General features: G+C 37.5%; 1 protein-coding gene across 4 annotated transcripts in view; it reads left to right on the forward strand.

The window, feature by feature from the left end:
- NUDT9 (nudix hydrolase 9) overlaps window positions 1-22,917 on the forward strand; it is a 43,728-nt gene that overhangs the window by 12,535 nt on the left and 8,276 nt on the right. For all 4 annotated transcript variants that reach the window (XM_024574839.3, XM_024574840.4, XM_024574841.3 and 1 more), the window contains exons 4-7: window positions 2,110-2,196; window positions 8,676-8,787; window positions 10,411-10,557; window positions 12,155-12,239. In XM_024574839.3, the coding sequence (XP_024430607.1) occupies window positions 2,110-2,196; window positions 8,676-8,787; window positions 10,411-10,557; window positions 12,155-12,239 (431 nt within the window). The remainder of the gene's footprint in view (window positions 1-2,109; window positions 2,197-8,675; window positions 8,788-10,410; window positions 10,558-12,154; window positions 12,240-22,917) is intronic.

Raw genomic sequence — 22,917 nt, forward strand, 5'->3', positions numbered from 1 at the left:
AAAGGAAGGCCCACAGATTTGTAACCCTGGTTCTTATCTTGTAAAAATGTTTCAGTTTATTTTCTTAGTTCCTCTGGGACAAGGAGATTGACACTACTCATCTCACTGCAACCTGATCATTTAGTTTTGCTAAATTCTTTCTTTGTTGATAACTTATTCACCTTTCTGTGTTATTGGATCTTTTTAAGTCAGACTGTCCTTGTATTTGACTTATTCTTAGATTCTTTCATTGGTAAAATATATTAAAAGATATATACGAATATAAAAGGATAGGCAGCAAAGGCAAGATAGCATATTGCTTTAGTCCAGACTCTTGGACCAATAGAGACCAACTCTAGCTTGCCTAAAGCAAAAAGTGAGGTTTATCTGTATTCTAGGGCTATGGGGTCATCTCAAGGAGCCCAAAGCAGAAATTTAGCTAACTTTAGGAATGGGTGAAATTGGAAAATCATCAGGACTCTCCTCATCTCTGCTTTTCTTTATATGTTGCCTTCATTTCTCCTTCTCTGCAAACAACTGGCCCTGCTTCTGAGGCTACAGGATAGTCTATATGTCTTTTTCAAAACCTCTGGTTTACAAGTTACAGGTGTAGGTATCTCAAAAACAAACATTCTCTTTTTAAAAATTTTTATTACTACTATTTTCTACCTCTCACCTGAGGATATGTTGATTGATTTTTAGGGAGAAAGGATGGGGTGCGTTGAGGGTTGGGGGTAGAGAGAGAGAGAGAGAGAGAGAGAGAGAGAGAGAGAGCTGTGAAAGAGAAACATCGATCAGTTGCTTCCTGTATGTGCTCTGACTGGGGATTGAGTCTGCAGCCTAGGCATGTGCACTGACTGGGAATTGAACCCACAGCCTTTTGGTGTATGGGTTGATACTCCAACCAACTGAGCTACCCAGCCAGGGGTGATATTCTGTCTCTTAATATTGGCTTTGATTTTTTGTGTTCAGGGGTAAATTGTTACATGGAATAAGACATAGTTACTGGCCACCCTGCCCCTCCTGTGAATTTCGAAAGTAGAATTATTGTCACCTGGCCAGGTGCCTTGTCTTTCTGTCTTTATTTGAAGTCTTGCTGAACTATTTCCCTCTTTTCTTTAAAATTGAATTTATTGGGGGGACATTGGTTAATAAAATTATATAGGTTTCAGGTATACAGTTCCACAGTGCTGAAATATTTCTAAGTCCAGTACAAAACAATTTAAAAATTCATTTAACTTTAATAATAGTCATGTGGAAGATCAGAATAAAAAGCGATGTCTGAAAGAAAAATTTTGGCAAATTATTTACTTTTACCTACTGAGATGACAAAAGATAATGTTAAATAGGTAAGGTTGCAGATTGGGGCATTTTACTGATGATTGTCTGACACATAATGATGAAAGTTGAACATTTAACAAATACTGATGGAAAGAAAAACATTCAGGCGTGAGTCTTATGTTTACCTGCCAGACTTTTTAATGTTGGATTATGGCATTAGATTAAATAGCAAGTTGGCATTTTTATATAAAATTGTTTTCTTTAAAAAGTGAATACTTGAAATACTTGAAATCTTACTACTACATCATTATATGCTACAAAATATATATTATTGATTATAAAAATTCAAAATCCACTGAGGAAAAATGGACTGCAAAGTGTAACAAACAATATTTTGATGGGAAGAGTTGTAGGAGAGTGGAGTAGAAAGAGAGGGTGATGAGAAGGTGAAGAGACGTGAGAGTGTCTGGAATAAATCAGCACTGTTGTAGAGATGGATGATTAGGTGCAGAGCATCTTATCTTTCAAGATTTGGGAGTCCAGTAAGGCTTTAGTTTGTGTGTAGGAATACATGCGAAAACAAATGAATTCTTAAATTGTAGAACAGCTTTGGAAATGAGATCCTGCTCTTGGATCAAGCCCAGAACTTAAGACATGCACAGAAGAAAAGTTAAATAACAGTAGAAGGAAATACGTGCTTTCAGTGCTAGGTATGTGTTCGTGCTACTGGATTTGGGTGAGATACTCATTTCTTTTATTGATATTACTACCTTTTATTCGGCCACATCAAGTTGCATTAGAAAAGATGAACCCATTCAGTTGATTTTGTTTTTTGTTTTTGTTTTCCAGAAATCCTGCAGGACGGACAGGATTAGTTGGCCGAGGGCTTTTGGGGCGATGGGGCCCAAATCATGCTGCAGATCCCATCATTACTAGGTAAGAACTAAGAAACCCTTTCAGTAGCAGAGAGCTAAGTGATTGGAAGAATACAGGCTGTAACCATGTGCTTACGTATATACATAAAGATATCAGTATATGTACCTGCGTATACGTGTATTATGTGTTTATACATATATACATGTTTATATGTCTGTATACACACATGTATTTATATATACACATAGAGACATCTATATATACCTATGTATACACACAAAATCTATATGTTGGAGGGACTTTATGTGAAATTATAGTGATGGGGTATGTGTGAAGCTGCAGTTTTTGCTGTATGTAGTATTTGCCAGTAAATGTTTGTGAGTGGACAGAGCCATGGTTCACCTTCTTATCCCTTCTCTTATCCAATTAGTATAAATATTCTGTTTCTTTGATTTAAGTAAAATAGTGTAATGATTAAGAGTGCAGATTCTGGAACCAGATCTCCTGGGTTCAGATCTTGGTTTACACAACTTATTCACTCTGTAATCCTGGGCAAGTGTCACTTCTCTGTGCCTCATCTTCCACATCTATAAAATAAAAACAGTAATACAGCTACTAAACAGGGTTATTTTGAGGCTTAAATGGGTAAGTACTTTAAAGCACTTATTACAGTATCAGGTACATTATAAATACTATATAAATTATCTTTAAAGAATGAAAGTTGCTCTGGCTGGTGTGGCTCAGTGTATTGAGCACAGGCCTATGAACCAAAGGGTTGTTGGTTCAATTCCCCATCGGCACATGTCTGGGTTGTAGGCCAGGTCTCTAGTAGGGGGTGTGCGAGAGGCAACCACACATTGATGTTTCTCTTCCTCTCTCCCTTCCTTCCCCTCTGTTCAAAAATAAATAAAATCTTTACCTAAATTTTTAAAAATGAAAGTAAAATCTGCCCTCTTTCCATTCTCTCCTTGTCTGCCTTCAGCTCTGTCCCTCATCATCTTGTATCTGGATCGTGGCAGCAGTCTTCCAGCTGGTCATCTTGCCTCCAGTCTTGCTTCCCTCCAAAACAACCTACACACTTTTGTCAAAGGGAGTGAGCTTTCTAAAATACAAATTGCTTATGGCTTTACCCAGCTTAAAGATATTTTCTGGCTCTCCAGACAGATGAATTTGATGAATTCTTTGCCTACTTCTCCAGCTTCTTCACTCATCTTTCCTTCACTGATGCTCATATTGCCATACTTCACACACACATTCGATTTTTAACCATATTTTATTTTCTGTTTTCATTCAGTGAGAGGCACTGTAAACACATAATTTTTTAAAAGAGCAACAAACTAGGAACTCTGTTGAACACATCATTTTATGTTACAACTTTGATCCTCACTTAATGATTTTTTCCATCTGGAATCCTTAAAAACAGATGTTGTCTTTTCTTTTTAATTATAATTTTGTTGATTATGCTATTACAGTTGTCCCAGTTTTTCCCTCTTTGCCCTCCTCCATCCACACCCCCTATTCCCTCAGGTAATCCTCACACCTGTGTTTATATCCGTGGGTCATGCATATAAGTTCTTTGCCTACTCCATTTCCTATACCTTACTTTACATCCCCATGGCTATTCTGTAACTACCAATTTGTACTTCTTAATCCCCTCAACTCTTCACCCATCCCCCACACCTGGCAAGCATCCCCCTCCCATCTGGCAACCATCAAAATGCTCTCCATTTCCATGATTCTGTCTTTGTTCTTCTTGTTGCTTAGTTTCTTTATTAGATTCAATTTTTGATAGATATGTATTTTTTGCCATTTTATTGTTTATACTTTTGATCTTCTTTTTCTTAAATAAGTCCCTTTAACATTTCGTATAATAATGGTTTGGTGATGATGAACTTCTTTAGCTTTTTCTTGTCTGGGAAGCTCTTTATCTACCCTTTGATTCTACATGATAGCTTTGCTGGGTAGAGCAGTCTTCACCATAGGTCCCCACTTTTCATGACTTTGAATATTTCTTGCCACTCTCTTCTAGCCTGCAAAGTTTCTTTTGGGAAAACAGCTGACAGTATTATGGGAATTCCCCTGTAGGTAACTAACTTCTTTTCTTTTGCTTCTTTTAAGATTCTTTCTTTATTTTTAACCTTTGACATTTTATTTTATTTTATTTTATTTTATTTATTTTTTTCTCTGTAGGAAAGTATCTTTTTTTATTATTAATTACAGTTGTCCCCATTTCCCCCCCATTACTCTCCCCCACCCAACCCACCCCCACGTCCCACATTCAGTTCTCCCCCAACACTATTGTCTTTGTCCATGGGTCCTTTATACATGTTCCTTGATGACCCTTCCCCTTCTTTGTAGGAAAGTTTTAAATTATAGATTCAATTACTTTGGTAGACATATAGGACTGTTGAGATTTCCTATCTTGTGTCAGTTTTGGTAAGTTTTTAAAAAACTTGTCTGTATTATTTCATTGAAATGTCTAATTATTGGCTTAAATAATTTCTAATATCTGCTCATTAAATTTTTAATGTCTGTAGGCCCTAACTTGATGTTCCCTTTTCAGTCTTACTATTAGTAATTTGTGTACTCTCTTTGTTTTCTTGAATAGGCAATATTTTAAAAAAAACATCCTCTTAGGTATTATACAGCTTTTTTTATTGATTCGTGCCTCTTTTTTTCTCATATTTATTTGGATTTGATTCATTGTTCTTTATTCTAGCTTCTTTTTTAAAAAATTATTTTGTTGTTGTTCAGTTATAGTTGTCTGCGTTTACCCCCACCACTATCCCCCCACCCCAGCCAAACCCACCTCCCTCCCTTCCACCCTCCTTGGTTTTGTCCATGTGTCCTTTATAGTTGTTCCTGAAAACCCTTCCACCCCTTTCCCCCATTATCTCCTCCTACCTCCCCTCTGGTTACTGTCAGATTAAAAAGTTTCTGCATGGCTAAAGAAAACAGCATTAAAATGAAAAGAGAACCAACTATATGGGAAAACGTATTTACCAATGATACCTCAGACTAGGATTTGATCTCCAAAATATATGAAGAACTCAACATGACTCCACTCCAGGAAGACAAACAACCCAATTAAAAAATGGGCAAAAGACTTGAACAGACATTTCTCCAAGGAGGACATACATAGGGCCCAGAGACATATGAAAAGATGCTCAGCATCACTAGCTATCACAGAGATGCAAATTAAAACCACAATGAGATATCACTTCACACCAGTCAGAATGGCCATCATAAACAAATCCACAAGCAAGTGTTGGAGAGGATGTGGAGAAAAGGGAACCTTAGTGCACTGTTGGTGGGAATGCAGACTGGTGCAGTCACTGTGGAAAACAGTGTGGAATTTCCTCAGAAAACTAAAAATGGAACTGCCTTTTGACCTATGATTCTATTGCTGGGGTTATAATCCTAAAAACCCTGAAACACCAATTCGAAGGAACCTATGTACCCCAATGTTCATAGCAGCACAATTTACAATAGCCAAGTGCTGGAAGCAACCTAAGTGCGCATTAGTAAATGAATGGATCTAAAAACTATGGTACTATATAAAACTATATGATGGAATCCTAGGCAGCAGAAAGAAAGAAGGAGCTCCTACCTTTTGCGACAGCATGGATGGAACTGGAGAGCATTATGCTAAGTGAAATAAGCCAGGCGGTGTGGGACAAATACCATATGATCTCACCTTTAACTGGAACCTAATCAACAAAAGAAAAAAACATGCAAAATATAACCAGAGACATTGAAATTAAGAACAATTTGACAGTAACCTTTGACATTTTAATTATGATGTGTCTTGGTGTGGGCCTCATTGCATCCATCTTGTTTAGGACTCTCTGTGCTTCCTGGCCTTGCATGTCTATTTCCTTCACCAAATTAGGGAAGTTTTCTTTCATATTTTTTTCAAATAGATTTCCAATTTCTTGCTCTTTCTCTTCTCCTTCTGGCACCCCTGTGATGTGAATGTTGGAATGCTTTAAATTGTCCCAGAGTCTCCTTACACTGTCCTTGTTTTCTTGGATTCTTTTTACTTGTTCTGATTGGTGTTTTTTTGCTTCCTTATGTTTGAAAACATTGAATTGATTCTTGGCCTTCACCCACTCTACCGTTATTGCCCTGTAAATTTTTCTTTATTTCAATTAGTGTATCCTTCGTTTCTGATGGATCTTTTTTATGCTGCTGAAGTCTTCACTAAGTTCCTTGAGCATCCTTAAAACCAGGGTTTTGAACTCTGCATCTGATAGGTTGCTTATCTCCATTTTGTTTAGTTTTTTTTTATGGAGTTTTGTTCTGTTCTTTCATTTGAGTCATGTTTCTTTGTCTCCTCACTTTGGCAGCCTCCCTGGGTTTGATTCTATGTATTAGGTAGAGCTGCTATGACTCTCTTTCTTGATAGTGTGGCCTAATGTAGTAGGTGCCCTGTAGGGTCCAGTGGCACAGCCTCGCCTGTCAACCAGGCTGGGTACTCGAGGTGTGTTTCCCATGTGGGCGGAGTACCCCTGTCTCTTGTAGTTGAGGTTGACTGCAGATCAATGGGAGGGGTTTACTCAGGCCAGTCAGCTGCAAGCATTGGCTGTGACCACTGACCACCAACCTCTGCCCTCTGTGGAGGATCAGCTGTGCAGGGTCAGGTTGGTCTGCAGCTGCCCATCGGGTGCTTAGGCTTTGGTGTTTCCCAGGTGGTGCAGGCCAAGGTCAACTTCCACCTGTGTTCTTCCTGTGGCCACCCTACATGATGAGCTACAAAGCAATCTGTGGATGGCTGCTACTTGTGCTAGGCTTAGAGGTTCCCAGTGAAACCAAGCTATGAACTTAGGCTGGTTTTTGCTAGTGCCAGGCCTGGGGCCACTTAGCAAGAGGTCTGGGGCTGAGGGCTCACTGAGGCCAGCTGTTGCTTATTTGAGAGAACTTAGGAAGTTGTGAAGCATGAGTCAAAACCAATGTTTCATATGTTAAAGCCATTGTTAACAGCTTGGGTGGGCATGTAAAGTTGGTGAGGTGGAGCCTCAGGAAATCCCCAGGGCGGGGCAAACTGTGTTAACCAGTTTGATGGAGTCTCTGATATGGCAACCACCTGCTGGTTGTTTGGGGGAGGGTTCAGAAAAGGAACAGTGGCCTCTGCCGGCCTTTCTGTCTGGGAGAAAGCTGTACCGTGGCTCTTGACTTGATTCCAGGAACTTCAGTTCCTCCATGTTTGCCACTGGTACCTTTCAAGCTACTATCCTGGTGCTGGAGCTCAGAGGTAATGAGTCTGAGTAAGTCCCTGTGCGGGGTCTTTGAGTGGAACTGTTTGGGACTTCAGAAGTTTCTTCCACTGACTTAATCCCCACTGTTATTTGTGGGGCCAGCCCATTCATTGTCACTGTGTCTCTGTCCTTCCTACCAGTCTGGATGGATGTAGTTTCTTTAATTCTGTAGTTGTCGGACTTCCATTCAACTTGATTTCTGATGGTTCTGAATGATGGTTGTTCTATAGTTGAGTTGTAATTTTGATGTGGTTGTGTGAGGAGGTGAGCCATGTTTGCCTTCGACTCCAGCTTGACCTGAGTCCAGATGTTGTCTTCTTGTACTGATTATTCTTTCATTTCTAATTACTGTACTTAAAAAACTGTCACTGTAGCTTATAATTATTCACTTACATGTCTAACTCCATTGCTAAATCATAAGCTCTCCCAGGGGAGGAGTTATGGTTTAGATATGGTAGTCAGCCACTATATAAAGAAATTTGGAAACTCATCTAAACTAACTTATTTTGAGTCTCCTTCAGATCAGTGATTAGATCACAGGCTTTCTTTTTTAGTTTAGTATTGAAGGTTGAAAATCTTTAACTTTGCTTAAGAGAGTTGTTAGAACAATACTTGAAATTTGATGGAGGGAGGTATATGTGGTGGGAGTAGGGAAGGGGAAGGGGAGACTTTTCAACATCTCTGGGAAAGAGAATGTGTGGTTAGAAAAAAATACATTCTGAAATTAACATCACCTTGATACTTTTTTAAAAAGCCATATGCAATTTAATTCAAAATTTAAAATTAAACTAAGGATAGAATGAGATATTTTTCATTGAAAGAGGGCATAAAAATTGAGAAGCACTACTTTTGAGAACTGCTGTACCTGTATCATATAATCTGCTTTTTGATAACACAAAGTGAACTGTTGAAAGCAAATATTACCAGATCTATTACACAGCCTTAATTCTTAAAAAGGATCAGTGGACCTAAAAAAAAACCCCACAAACCTTTTGTGACCCTTCTTTTAAATTTTGTCCTGCTTTTAAACTTCTTATTTGGTTGTATTTTAAAACTGTAAAAACTGTTTATATTTTGAATTTTCATCCGGAGATTACAATATCTTTTATGGAAAGTAGACATATTTGTGAGACAGGACATTTTTTTGGTAAAAGAACCTTAGGTAAATTTATATGTACCCTGTGATAAAGAAAGATACATCCTTATAACTTTGGCTCAAGCTTGAGATAGAATCTTGGTCTTTGTTCTAAGTTGGTTATGATCTTACATTACTATTTACAGGTGGAAAAGGGATAAAAGTGGAAATAAAATCACCCACCCCATTTCTGGGAAAAACATCTTACAGTTTGTTGCAATCAAAAGGAAAGACTGTGGAGAATGGGCAATCCCAGGGGTGAGCATTAAAATTAAATCAAATTAATGTTTTAGGTTCTTTTTAGTTGCTTTATTTACTACAAGATTATTATGTGTAGGTCTTTTCTACTCCATTTATCCCCCTTTCCTCAGCACTTGAATTCGTAATTCTTTTTCATCACTGCAATGACATGTCACTATTGATAACTGTAGGACAATGCGAGGCGTTAGATGAGTCTGAATCTAAAACACTTGGGAAAGAACATGGATTTTGGAGTTAGACATAGGTCTGTCTCCGGGCCTTTCCATTTGAGCTGAGTGATAGGGAGTTCTGAACCTAATCTTTACAATAAAGATAACCATATCTGTTTCTTAGAATTACTAGAATTAGCATACAAAGCCTCTGGTATAATGTAGGTAGTCATTATGTTGGGTCCCATCTCATAAATCAGCCCCTATCCTAAGCCCAAGGTAATATTTTTAGCATTTTTTGTTGAATTCTGATAACTTCAGACATGATAAAATAGATAACTTTTGTTACTATTTCTTATAGTTTTTAAAATTCCATAATATTATCAGGAAGAGTGTACTTTTGTTGAATCATGTCAGTGGTATACATGTGCTTTAAGTGGCTTTTAAAAATATGTATGCGTGTGGCAGATGGTTTCATATTTAATGCCATATTGTGAGATGGAGGTAGTTTTGACGAGAGGATGAGTTTTTATATACTACTCTCTGCAAGAATGGCTTTTTCTTTGGTAGATAACAGTGGAGTGAAATGAATGTATCAGCTGACTATGATAAAGCCTAGGCTAATTATTATGAGCCAAGCAGTCAAACTTCTCATGCTGAATGTAAAATGTAATAATAATTTTGTCATGGGATTTTATATTTTTATTGTCATTTGAAATTCTGATCATTCAGGAAACTTCTCACTTGGTATTTTGAGAGTCATTCATCTAATCAGTATATTTTGTGAACTAATAATTTAGACATTGAGGATACAACAGAGCAACATGAACAGATATCCCTGTTTCTTGGTGCTTACATTTTAGTGGGGGAGACAGATAATATAAATAAATAACTATATGTTAAAAGGTGATAAGTATTAAGGAAGAGGACTAGGAAGTGTTTGAGAGTTTGCCATTTTAGATGGGTGTGGTTAGAGAAGGTCTCCCTGAGAAGGTAACATTTGAGTAGAGATGTGAAGGAGGTGAACAAGTGAATGGGTAGCTACCTGGGGAAAAGCATCTTGGACAGAAGTAGTAGTAGGTTTAAAGGCCCTAAGTTGGGAGTATGTCTGGCCATTTTAGGAACATCAAGGAGGTCAGTGTGGCTGGAATACAATGAACAATGGGCAAAGTGTCAACTTTCTCTTTCTTTCTTGCCTGTAGGAGTTCCTTCCTTAGCTGGAAAGGGGTCTAATTGGCTCAGTTTACCATAGGCTGACTGGACCAATTACTGTGGTCAGATATTTTTGAGACACCTGAGAGGCTGCTTCTCATAGAAATAAATGGTTTAGAGAATATGTGACAGAAGAACGGGGATCATGATTATGAAAAAATAGAACAGTAACTGTCCACTGCATCACTTGGTAAATATTTGTTGAATGACTTAAAGCTTGTTACTTTTTTTTTTTTTTAAACAAAAATGCGACTTTCAGGGGATGGTGGATCCGGGGGAGAAGATCAGTGCTACTCTGAAAAGAGAATTTGGTGAGGAAGCTCTCAACTCCTTACAGAAATCCAGTGCTGAAAAGAGAAAATTAGAGGAACAGTTGCACAAACTCTTCAGCCAGGAACATCTAGTGGTGAGAAATGATGGTTCTTAGGAGGGATTTAGTTCTGTACATTAGTAAGAATTACTTAAAGTTTACCCGGAAATCTGGTACATTATTCTCTGAATAAAGTGATATCTTTTATATTTGTGATGCGTATTCATGAAAACATCTTAAATTGTAAATCTTCACTGTACATATATTTCTACTTCAAGCTTTATAACCCAACTTCAGGTCAATTATGTAATTTATTATAATACAGTTTTTTCCTCTTATTTATTTATTTTTTTTAGACAAGGTGTGAGCTGTGTGAGGCTGAGCTCTCCCATCCAAAAGAAAACCTTTAAAAAGTTTTTTTTGCATAAATTCAGCTCTTTTGGAAGAACGTTTACATTTGAAATTAAGTTATTCAGAGTTTCTCTGGTTTATAACCACTTAAATCTCATTTCTGTGTTGTCTACCTACCTTTGTTAAGATTTAAAAATCACCTTATAAAGTATATGTATTCATACACAAATAATAAGGAAAAAGTCAGATTTTCTTTTCTTTTTTGTTGGCTTTTGTTTGGATTGCTTTCTTTTTCTTCACATTTATATATTTCATTAAAAATTTTTTTTTGTCTATTTTTCCATTACCATTTATCCCCCTTATGTTCTCTTCCACCTCCACCCACCGCCCACCCCACTGCAGTCATCACACTGTTTTCATTGCTTTGTTTTCTTTCTGGAGTTAGGAGTCCTTCATTATTTATTTGTATTGTCCAGTTTTTTGGCTTATATTTATGTTAGATGACTCCATCCAAATCTTTTCTTGAATTAATAGCTTAAACATTAGTTTTTACTAACTTTGTTTATAGATCTCTTTCGTTTATAAGAATCTATCTTTGTATGTCTGAAATGAGAGTCACAGAAATTATTAAAACAGAAGAATACTTAAATTATAAAGACTTCAAAAAACCACATGGCCCAAGAATTATTATTATTCCCACTCTATTCATCAGTGTATTTTTTCAAATAGAGAAACATTCAAACTAAGGAATGCACGTATAGTCTATTATATGACATGTAACCTAAAAGTTCCTAAAACCTATGAGGAAATTGTGTCCAGAACAGTCTGCCTGTAGTCTTCAGTCTCTTTTTCATTGTATAAAACCTGTAGTGAAGTGTTTGAACACTCTTAGTCTTGATTCCCACCAAGCAGGACTTTTGCTAACTTTTCAGCAGAGGACATAATCATTAAATGCAACCTCTTCTCACTATGTAATGAATATTCGTGACTTGAAAGTACTGTTATTAAATTCTGAAATTAGAGTCTGAGGTGTTGAGGGTTCTGTGAATTTTAATATTGCCTCAAAGGTTCTTGAGAATATTGTTCCCTGAGAAATTTAAAATAAGTACAAGGGATGCTATGTTAAAGATTTTATAGTATTTATATTTCTTTTTTTGTGATGGTAAAAACCACATAACATATACTTTACTATCTTAACCATTTTAAGTGTACGGTTAATTACATGCACATTTCTTTGGAACAAGATTTTACATTGCTAGTTCTAATGAAGGTAACTTGCTTCTGCCCTGCCCATTCCTGTTTTATTCTACATATTTTTCTTGTCTGCCTCCTTTAAAAATAGATATATAAGGGATATGTTGACGATCCTCGAAACACTGATAATGCATGGATGGAGACAGAAGCCGTGAACTACCACGATGAAACGGGTAATTATATTTATTTGACTGACTAGTTAGAGGATCAATTTAAGTCAAGCGGCCTACTGGGGCAAATTAAATCTGGGCTATTTTAGCATGTTAAGCCAATCAACTACTGATTGTAGGACTATATTCATATGAAAAAAAAATTGTTGATATTAAAAGAATATTTAGAAAAAAGCCTTAAAAGTATGTTACAGTAACTACTTTTTTTAATCCATTGGTAGCATATAAAATTAAGATTGAATTTATGTATTAAGATTAAAATGATGTCTTTAGGTTGTATAATATGAGTCCATTTGTATAAAGTAAAAACAGAAGCTCTTGAAGATTTGGGTAGAAGTATGGCTAGAATAAAAGAAATGAGATTTATACCTGTCTTACTGTTTGAAATAATTTTAGAACATGTATGCACTATTAAAACAAAAAACAATAATAATCCAGATATTGAAAAATTTTTAAATGAATGCTTTTTATCATCTATGGATTTAAAAATTTGGAGGGATTGGCAAAATAAAGTCTGTTATTACAAAAAGAGAGAGGAAATCTATCTTAAAAATTACTATGATCTTTATACATTGAATGACCTCTTTAGGAATATTTTATTACTAAATTGGAGGGTATTTTAAATATTTTATCATCTGCAGCATAATGAAATGAGGGTACCATTCAGAGAACTGAATGCCCTCCTCATGGCTCTTTTCTGAGATGTGTGACTGTGCAAATCACTTGTTCTTTTGAACACACTTTTTTTCTTATAAAATTGGCTGTAACTAGAAGATCTTTCACTTTTACATTCTTTACTTTTGCTTCTTGAACTTGGGACTACTCCCAGCACCATTTCCATTATTGCTATACAACTACCCCTAACCAAAGTATTAGAAGAGTTCATTCTGCTATTGAGAACTTAGAAGAAATATTTCAGAGGGAGAAGTATGCAAATGTAACTTAGAAGCAGGCCTATATGACTTAAGATAAATTGTTAACTATTTATTTTTGGAGTTAAAAACTACGATCCTTTAGAGGTTGATTATATAGTTTTACTTGTTCAAATTACTGTCTTCACCCTTCTATTCTCTCTTTAAACTTCAAATATTTCTGGTCTGAAAATTCCCAAATCTCTGCTCTGAGTTCGATTTGGATACTTGCTTTGTCTCTTCAGACTGCTTTCTGCCTTTTAGTATGCCTTTGTAATGGCTTTGAAAGCTTGACAGGATGTATTCAGTAAACGGGTTAGGAACTGAAGCAGATAGGCCCTTCATGTGAAGTTTCATTTGAGTCAGGCTGTGCTTATTATTTGCGGTAGTTGTAGGTGTCAGAAACTAAAATTTCCTCCAGTGTTCTTTTTGTCTCCTCTGTTGTGTTTGAATTTCCCTAAAGGCTTGTTTAATAAGGTCTGAGCCATGTTTTTCTTTCAGTTGTAATCCCCTGTTACTATACAGAAGCTCTATTGATGTGATGCAAGGTGTGGGAGAGAAGAATCAGCCTGTGCCCCTGGGCTATGAATTTCACAACTACTTCTCAGCTTTCCCTCTCCACCTTCACACTCCTTAAGAAAGAGGAAAAATCCTTGCCATAGCTAAAATTGCTTAGTCCATATTCTCTTAGACACATCATTTTTCAAACTCAAACTTCTAAGTTTCATCAGAAAAGAGCACATTACACTAGATGCAAAGTGAGTGACTACTAAGTCATATTCTAGGGATATGGTGCCATTATTCACCAAATTAGCAACCCATATGTTTTTGGTTGAAGAAATAATCTTGCAGGGAAGGGAGCACTATTAAGATACCATAGACTTTGAATGATTCTTTGGCAAATTATAAAGTAGTTTACTCTAGAAACTGTATCTTCCTTGGAGCCCTAGATCCTACCATTTGACTTGTAATGAACGTAGTTCCAGATAAATAGACTACCTTCACACACACACAAAAATAATAATAAAGACAAAAAATCTAGTCTTGGGTTTTCTCTTCCCTCAGATTGGCTAGGCCATGGTAAATAGTTTCTCTTGAGGGTAGAATATTTTGGGGTTATTTCAAAATGATTACTTTGCTCCTCTCTCTGCTGGAAGCAAGTGGGGATTTTTTACTAGTATTTACCCCAAGGACCTGGTGGCATTTTGGGAGTTAAAACTCAAGAAAATGTGACCCCTACTACATTCCATGACTGGATCTCCAGGAGATTTTCTCTCTCAAGTTAGTCTAAAGATCAGTTTCCAGAAATTAATCAGTTACGTTTTGAATGTTCCTACTACTTTGCTGGCTCCAATGGTGGGCTTCCATTTCTGGTAAATTTTGATTCTCTGTATTTCAATCTAACTTTTAGCATCAGGTTTACTTTTTAATTCTGGTCTCCATTGATGGTTGGATATTGTAGTTGCAATGAGGCTATGCAAAGAGCTGTCATTTTAGCGTTGGAATTTAGAAACTTGTGAGTTAAAATATTTGATATTTTTTTAAGAAGTAGCTTTATTATTTTATTATTATAAAGGTAATTGTTATAAAGATAAAGGTAATATGAGTTTATAGTAGGTTATTTAAAAATAGGTAATATAAAAAGAAAAAACTTTTTTAAAAAAACAGTTATTTCATTTCCTAAAGACAAACAATGTTGTGATTTTACTTTTTCTTCCAAACTTCTTATTGCTGTTTTTAAAATATATAAAAATGAGCTCATACTATATATTCTATTCTGTTAGTTGAATTTGGGTCATTATTTTTTCAAATGGGTTCTCGATCACTTGCTCACTCTCTTCTCCTTCTGGTATTTCCATGATGCAGATGTTGTTACCCTTCATGTTGTCCAAAATGTTTCTTAAGCTCTCTTCATTTTTTAATATTCTTTCTCCTTTTTGCTGCTCTGGGTGTTTTTTTAAACCTTGTCTTCCAAATCACTGGTTTGATTGATCCTCTGTTTCATCTAACCTACTGTCTATTCCTTCCAGTGTATTACTTATTTCAGATATTGCATTATTTCTGACTGGCCCTTTTTTATGGTTTCTATATCTTTCTTAATGCTTTTAAGTATCCTTGTAGTCATTACTCTAAACTCTGTATCTGATAAATTGCTTGCCTCCATTTCATCTAGTCCTTCTGGAGGTTTCTCTTGTTCTTTAATTCTCTTGTTCTTGTTCTTTTAAGGTCGGTTTCTTTGTCTTCCCATTTTGGCTGCTTCTTTGTATTTGTTTCTATGTATTAGGTAGATCTGCAAAACTTTGGTGAAGACCTTTGTCAAATGCTGCTTGTGACTGGCCCTGGGCAACCTGTTTGGAGCTATCAGTGATCTGTGGCATGTTGCTACCTCTGCTGGGCCTGTTTGTATGCAGAGAGAACCAGGTTGAACCCCAAGGCCAGCTTTTACTACCAATGGGCCTGCGGCAGGTTCAGCTAAAGTCTCAGAGCTCCAAGAGATCTGCCTTAGTTGTTCAACTTAGTCAGAGATATAGCCTCAAGATGTACTCAGCAGCCCAGCTTAAGCTCCACAGGATGTGGCAGAGTAATTCCTGCCAGTGTAGCTACTACTTCCCCTCAGGCTGATGCCACATGGAGGGAAGTACTCCTTCTGAGAAAGATGGCCTCTACAGTATGGGGAATGACACTGCACAGGGATCCTGGCAGCTGTTCCTTTAGTTCTCTTCTCAGAGTCACCATCACCAGATTCCCCTCATGCATCTCTGGTCCACTCTGCCCTCCCTCTGCTGGAGCCCAGGGTTAAGTGGCTGCAAACAGAATTTTGTGCGTTGGCCCTTTCAGAGGCTCTCTGCTTCTCCAGACATCTCTCCCTGGTAGACAGGTACCCTGCTGCTTTTCACAGCTGGATGTTATCTGGCTTCCTTTCCTGGCTCTGGTGCTATAGGCTGGGAAGCCCAGCTTGGGGTTAAGACCCCACACTTCTCAGGGGAAACATCTTGTATGCTGAAATATCCCTTGGGGACTTCAGCTGCTGCCCAGGGGAGCCCAGCCAGCCCTCTCACACCTCCTCTGGACTCTCTACCAGTCATGTTGTGATGAAGTGGTTTCTTCTGTTTGTCCTTGATTATAAGGCTTCTCTCCAGCTACTGTTCATTTGGTTTTTCAGGATTATTTCTTTACAATTTAGTTGTGATTCCAGATTGGTCCTGGAAGAAGGTTAGTATAGCTTCCACTTACCCACCTTTATCTTGGTTCCTCTTGGATTTCCACTTAAAAATACATGGACGCCCCTTGAGAGGAGTGAAGGCTGGCCACCAGACTAGCCTTGCAGGCACAGACTTCCAGAGCTTGGGTCAGCTGCCCATGTAGCATCCAGCAGTGAAAGGCCATGGGGTTTCTGTCTGCCAGGGAGAGACAGAGCCCACTGGGGCCTCTTGTATACATGTCTACATGTGTACATATACACACACATACAAGTATATACATACATATTTTTTTTAAGGGGCCAGAGAACAGGGTTGTCATTCGCAGCCATTCACGTTGGGCTCTGGTGAAGGGAGGGTGGTGTGAATTGGTGTGACCTGAATCTGGAGTGGAAGGCATTGGGGAGAGGTGTGGGTAGTGTCTGCTGGGATCCCTCTGCTGGGGCATCTCCCAATATCACAGCAGCCATTTTTTTTTAGAAGAGCAAGCTCCTACCAGGGGAAAAAAATTACCCCACCCTGTGGGACACCACTCACCCCATCTTCTAGAATCCTGCTCACCCTGTCATCTGGAATCTTGCTTGCCTCACCCTCTGGATTTCTCTTCACCCCACCTTGCATCATTTTCCCCCCACCCTACATCTTAACCCCTGCTGAGGAGACAGCAACATGGGCAGACTCAGGGAGTGTTAGAGACTGGCTTTAGGGCATGGCCATTCCATACATGTTCCTGGAAATCAGGCTAGTACTTCCTCCTCATGGGAGAGCCAAAGAAATACCCTCCTGGTTTCCAGCAGACCCAAACTCTGGACTCTGGAGGCCCCACCTGCTTTCCTACTCGGGGCCTGGCTCTGCTGTTAAGGGAAATAATCTGGGACAGAGACAGATGTATGGCTTGGGTGTGGGGGAATGCACCCACCATCTTCCTTGAAGTCTGAATGGCACATGCCCTCCTCCCCGCCCCGCCCCCATAGAAGATCCAGGAGTCAGTGACTAAGCCTGAGAGCCAACGGGCAGTAAAAGGAATGTGGAGGCAGATTCTGTGGCCTTGGGATGTTTGCTGATCCAACCCTGGGCCCTTTGCTGATAAAAGCCAGCCTTGTAGCACAGTGTGGCCCATCCAGTGTGCAGCCAAGCCCCGAGGAGAGAACCACAAACTGGGGACTGCTTGTAGCCTTAAAAAGGCTGCTGAGAGCTAGACACGGAAAGCATCTGACATTGGCTTACACCAGCTTCAGACAACGTAAGAGCTCTATTGAAAGGGAGAAGCTAGCATGCAGGCATTAAACTCTGCTGAGACAAATTCAGCTTTGTTCTTTTTCATAGCCTTTTTATTATTATTATCCTTTTTTGCTATTCTTTATTTTTTTCTCTCATATCTCTTATTTACTTTTTCCATTTCTCCCTCCATTTTTCCATCTTCCTTTCTTATTTTTATTCTTTCTTTGTTTTTTTTTTTTTTTTTTTTTACCATTTTCTTCTTTCTGTTCTTCACTCTTATTGTTTCTCTTCCTTCCCACATCTCATTATCATTTTTCTTTCCTTTGGTCTTCTCATATGTTTTATTTTCTTTTAATATTCTATTTCTCTTTCCTTTTTTGTTATTCTTTGCTCTTTTATTGTTGATTTTGTTGTTACTATTGGGGTTTCTTTGCTTGTGTTTGTTTTGTTCTGTTGGCACCTGTACAACAGCACACAAGACATGGTTGGGGCTCTCAGTCAGCCAGCTTGAGGGGAGATCCCACCAACAAATGGGTCAAGAATAGTCAGGACCAAAATACGAGAGAGCCCATATAACCTACACTAGAAACATTCCTAAAGCATTCAGCTGAGGAGATCAAGGAATCTGCATCACTGGGTCTCATAGGACTCCAGCCACATAAGGCAATACCACAAAGACAGGGAGTCAGAGCAGATCTATCAAATACAAAGAAACAAACAAAAAGAGGCAGCTTAAAAAGGAGACAAACAACCTCCAAACAAAAGAAAAGGAGGAATCCCCCAAAAAGAGCTAAGTGAAATTGAGGCAAGCAATTTATCAGACGTAGAGTTCAAAGTAATGGTTATAAGGATGCTCAAGGAAAATAGTGAGAACTACAGGGAACTTAATGACATCAGCATGAAAAAGTACATAGAAACTATGAATAAGAATCAGTTGGAAATGACGATTGCAATATCTGAAGTGAAGAATACACTAGAAGGAATTAAAATCAGACTAGATGCATCTGAGGAATGAATCAGCGAATCAGAAGATGTAGGAAAAAAACACAAAATCAGAGCAACAAAAAGAAAAGACTTAAAAAGAACAAGGATAGTTTAAAGGAACTTGGGGACAACATGGAATGTAACAATATCTGCATCATAGGGATACTAGAGGGAAAATAAAATGAGCAAGGGAGAGAAAACCTGTTTGAAGAAATAAAGACAGAAAACTGCTAATCTGGGAAAGAAAAGTCACACAAATTTAGGAAGCAGAGAGTCCCAATGAAGACAAACCCAAACAAACCCACACCAAGACACATCATAATTAAAATGGCAAAGGTTCAAGACAGAGAATCTTAGAGGTAGCAAGAGATAGCAAGTTAGTTACCTACAAGGGAGTTCCCATAAGACTGTCAGATAATTTATCAACAGAAACACTACAGGCCAGGAGGGTATGGCATGAAGTATTCAAAGTAAAGAAAAGCAAGGACCTGCAACCAACACTATTCTATCCAGCAAGGCTATCATTTAAATTGAAGGCGAGCCCTGGCTGGTTTGGTTCAGTTGGTTGGAGATCATCTCATAACTAAAAGGTTGTAGGTTCCATATCCATTCAGGCCACATACCTAGGTTGCAGGTTCATTGGCAGTACGGGTGTGGGCACATGCAACCTTCAGTCTGGATGTGTGTGGTCTCTGGTTTGGATGTGTATGATCCCTGGTTCGGGAGGCTACCAATTGACACTTCTCTTCATGTGTTGATGTTTCTCTCTGCCCCTTCCCCTCTCTCTAAAAGCAATGAAAAATAATGTCCTCAGGTGAGGATAAAAAAAACAAAATAAAATTGAAAGTGAAATAAAGAGCTTCCCAGACCAAAAAAAAAGGGGGGGGGGTATGTAGTTTATTACCACCAAACCAGCATTGCCAAATATGTTAAAGGGACTGCTTTAAGAAAAAGAAGAAATAGAGAGGAACGTAGGTATAAAGGGAAAAAAATGGCAATTAATAAGAATCTATCAATAATAACCTTAAATGTAAATGCATAAAATGTTGCAATCAAAAAACATAGGTTACCTGAATGGATAAGAAAACATGACCCATATATATGCTGTCTACAAGGACTCATCTCAGAACAAAAGATTCGCACAGGCTAAAGTGAAGGGATGGGAAAAAATACTCCATGCAAATGGAAACAAAAAAGGCTGGATGGCAAAACATATCCAACAAAATAGACTTCAAAACAAAGGCCGTAATAAGAGACAAAGAAGGTGTCCCAACTATAGAGGTAGTGACCTTCTTTGTCGCTTCTTATGGCCTTGTAGGTCAAACAAGAAGATATAGCTGGTGAACAATATAGGAGCACCTAAATACCATACGTGTGTGTGTGTATACACACATACACAATCTTGGTAGACTTTAAGAGCAAGTTGGACAGCAATACATTCAAAGTAGAGGATTTTAATACCCCACTGACACCAATAGATAGACCTTCCAGACAAAAAATTAACAAGGAAACGGTGACCTTAAATGACACCCTAGATCATATAGATTTAATTGATATTTACAGAACATTTCTTCCCAAAGCAGCGGAAAACATTCTTCTCAAGTGCACGTGGATCAATCTCAAAGTCAAACCAGATGTTAGCACACAAATAAGTCTTAAATTCAAGAAAATTGAAATCATACCAAGTATTTTTGGATCACAATGGCATGAAACTGGAAACCAACCTTAATAAAAATTCAAAAACATTTAAATACATGGAGGCTAAATAGCATGCCACTAAATAATGAAGGGGTTTTCAGTGAGATCAAGGAAGAAATCAAGAAGTAACAGGCAACATGAAAATGAACACATAACTCAAAACCTGTGGGTCACAGTGAAAGCAGCCCTAAGAGGGAAGTTCGTAGCAATACAGGACTACCTCAAGAAGATAGAAAAATATCAATCTAACCCTACACTAAAAGAACTAGAAAAACAACAAGAAAAGCCCAAACTAAGTAGAGGGAGGAAATAATCAAGATCAGAATGGAAATAAATGACCTAGATTGTAAAAAATACAATTCAAAATATCAGTGAATGCAGGAGCTGGTTCTTTGAAAAGATAAACCAAATTGATGAACCATTAACCAAACTCATCAAGAAAAAGAAGACTCGAAGAAATAAAATCAGAAATGATAGTGGAGAAGTAACAACTGATAACACAGAAATACAAAGGAATGTAAGAAAATACTATGAACAACTTATATGCCAAAAAATTGGACAACCTAGATGAAGAGGACAAATTCCTGGAAACATACAATCCTCCAAAACTGAGTCAGGAAGAATCAGAAAATCTGAGTAGACTGATAACAACTAATGAAATTGAAGCAGTAATAAACTCCCAGCAAACAAAAGTCTTGGACCAGATGGCTTTGCAGATAAATTTTACCAATCGTTCAAAGAAGAATTAACACCTATCCTCCTCAAACTATTTGAAAAATTTCAAGAGGAGGGAAGACTTTCAAACACTTTCTATTGTACAAGGCTAGTATTAGCCTAATTCCAAAACCAGGTAAAAATACAACAAAGAAAAGTACAGGCCAGTATCCCTGATTAACATAGATGCTAAAATCCTCAACAAAATATTAGTAAACCGGATCCAGCAATACATGAAAAAGATCATACAAAATGACCAAGTGGAATTTACCCCAGGGATGTCAAGGTTGGTACAATGTTCACAAATCATTAAATATGATACATCACCTAGACAAAGTGAAAGATAAAAATTGCATGATCATATCAATAGATGCATTAAAAGCATTTGATAAAGTCCAGCACCCACTTATATGATAAAAACTCTCAGCAGGGGTTAGTGGGATCATACCTCAACATAATAAAGGAAATATACATAAAACCTATAGCTAACATCTTACTCAATGGGCAAAAACTAAAATGTTTCCATTAAGATTGGGAATAAGACAGGGATGACCACTTGCACCTCTCTTATGCAACACAGTATTGGAAGTCCTAGCCACAGCAGTCAGACAAGAAGAAATAAAGGCATCCAAATTGGAGAGGAGGAAGTAGAACTGTCACTATTTGCCATCAACATGATATTGTACATAGAAAACCCTATAGTCTCCTTCAAAAGACCACTAGACATAATAAATGAATCTGGTGAGGTAGCAAGATACAAAATACTCCAAAATTTATGGCACTTTCATACACCAATAATGAACTATCAGAAAGAGAAACTAAAACAATCCGTTTTACTATTGCAACAGAAAGATAAGGTACCTAGGAATAAATTTAACCAAGGATGTAAAAGACCTGTACTTGGAAAACTATGAGACACTGAAGAAAGTAATTGAGGAAGATACAAATAAGTGAATACATATAATTTATGTTCATGGGTTGGAAGAATTAACATTAAAATGTCCATACCCAAAGCAATCTATAGATTCAATACAATTCCTATTAACATACCAATGGCATATTTCACAGATCTAGAACAAATATTCCAGAAACTTACGTAGAACCAAAAAGACCCTGAATAGCCAGCCTCAGCAATCTTGAGAAAGAAGAACAAAATTGGAGGAGGGGTCATAGTACTTAATATCAAATTATACTGTAAGGCCATTGTAATAAAAACATACTGGTATTGGCATAAGAACAGACACATAGATCAATGGAGCAGAACAGAGATCCCAGAAATAAACCCATGCCTTTATGATCAATTAATATTTGACAAAGGAGACAAGAGCATATAATGGAGTAAAGACAGTCTCTTCAATAAATGCTGTTGTAAAAACTGGACCGGGACATGCAAAAAAATGAACTTGATCAACATACACCATACACCAGAAAAAACTCAAAATGGATGAAAGACAAATAAAAATTGTGATACCATAAAAATCCTAGAGGAAAGCATAGGCAGTAAAATTTCAGATATCTCTCACAGCAATATTTTTGCTGATTCATCTCCTAAGGCAAGGGAAATAAAGGAAAAAAACAAATGGGACTACATCAAATTAAAAAGCTTCTGCACAGCTAAAGAAACCATCAAAATGAAAAGGCCAACTGTATGGGAGAACATAATTTGCCAATGATATATTGGACAAGGGTTTAATCTCCACTAAATACATAAAGAACTTTTATGACTCAACACCAGGAAGACAAATAATCCAATAAAAATGAGCAAAGTACCTGAACAGACACTTCTCCAAGGATGACATACAGAGGGCTCATAGACATATGAGAAAATGCTCAGCATCACTAGCCATCAGGGAGATGTAAATTAAAACCACAATGAGATAATCACTTCACACCTGTCAGAATGGCTATCATTAATAAATCCACAAACAAGTGCTGGTGAGGTTGTAGACAAAA

This window comes from Desmodus rotundus, chromosome 4 (genome assembly GCF_022682495.2).
Source record: "Desmodus rotundus isolate HL8 chromosome 4, HLdesRot8A.1, whole genome shotgun sequence".
Classification (NCBI taxonomy): Eukaryota; Metazoa; Chordata; class Mammalia; order Chiroptera; family Phyllostomidae; genus Desmodus; species Desmodus rotundus.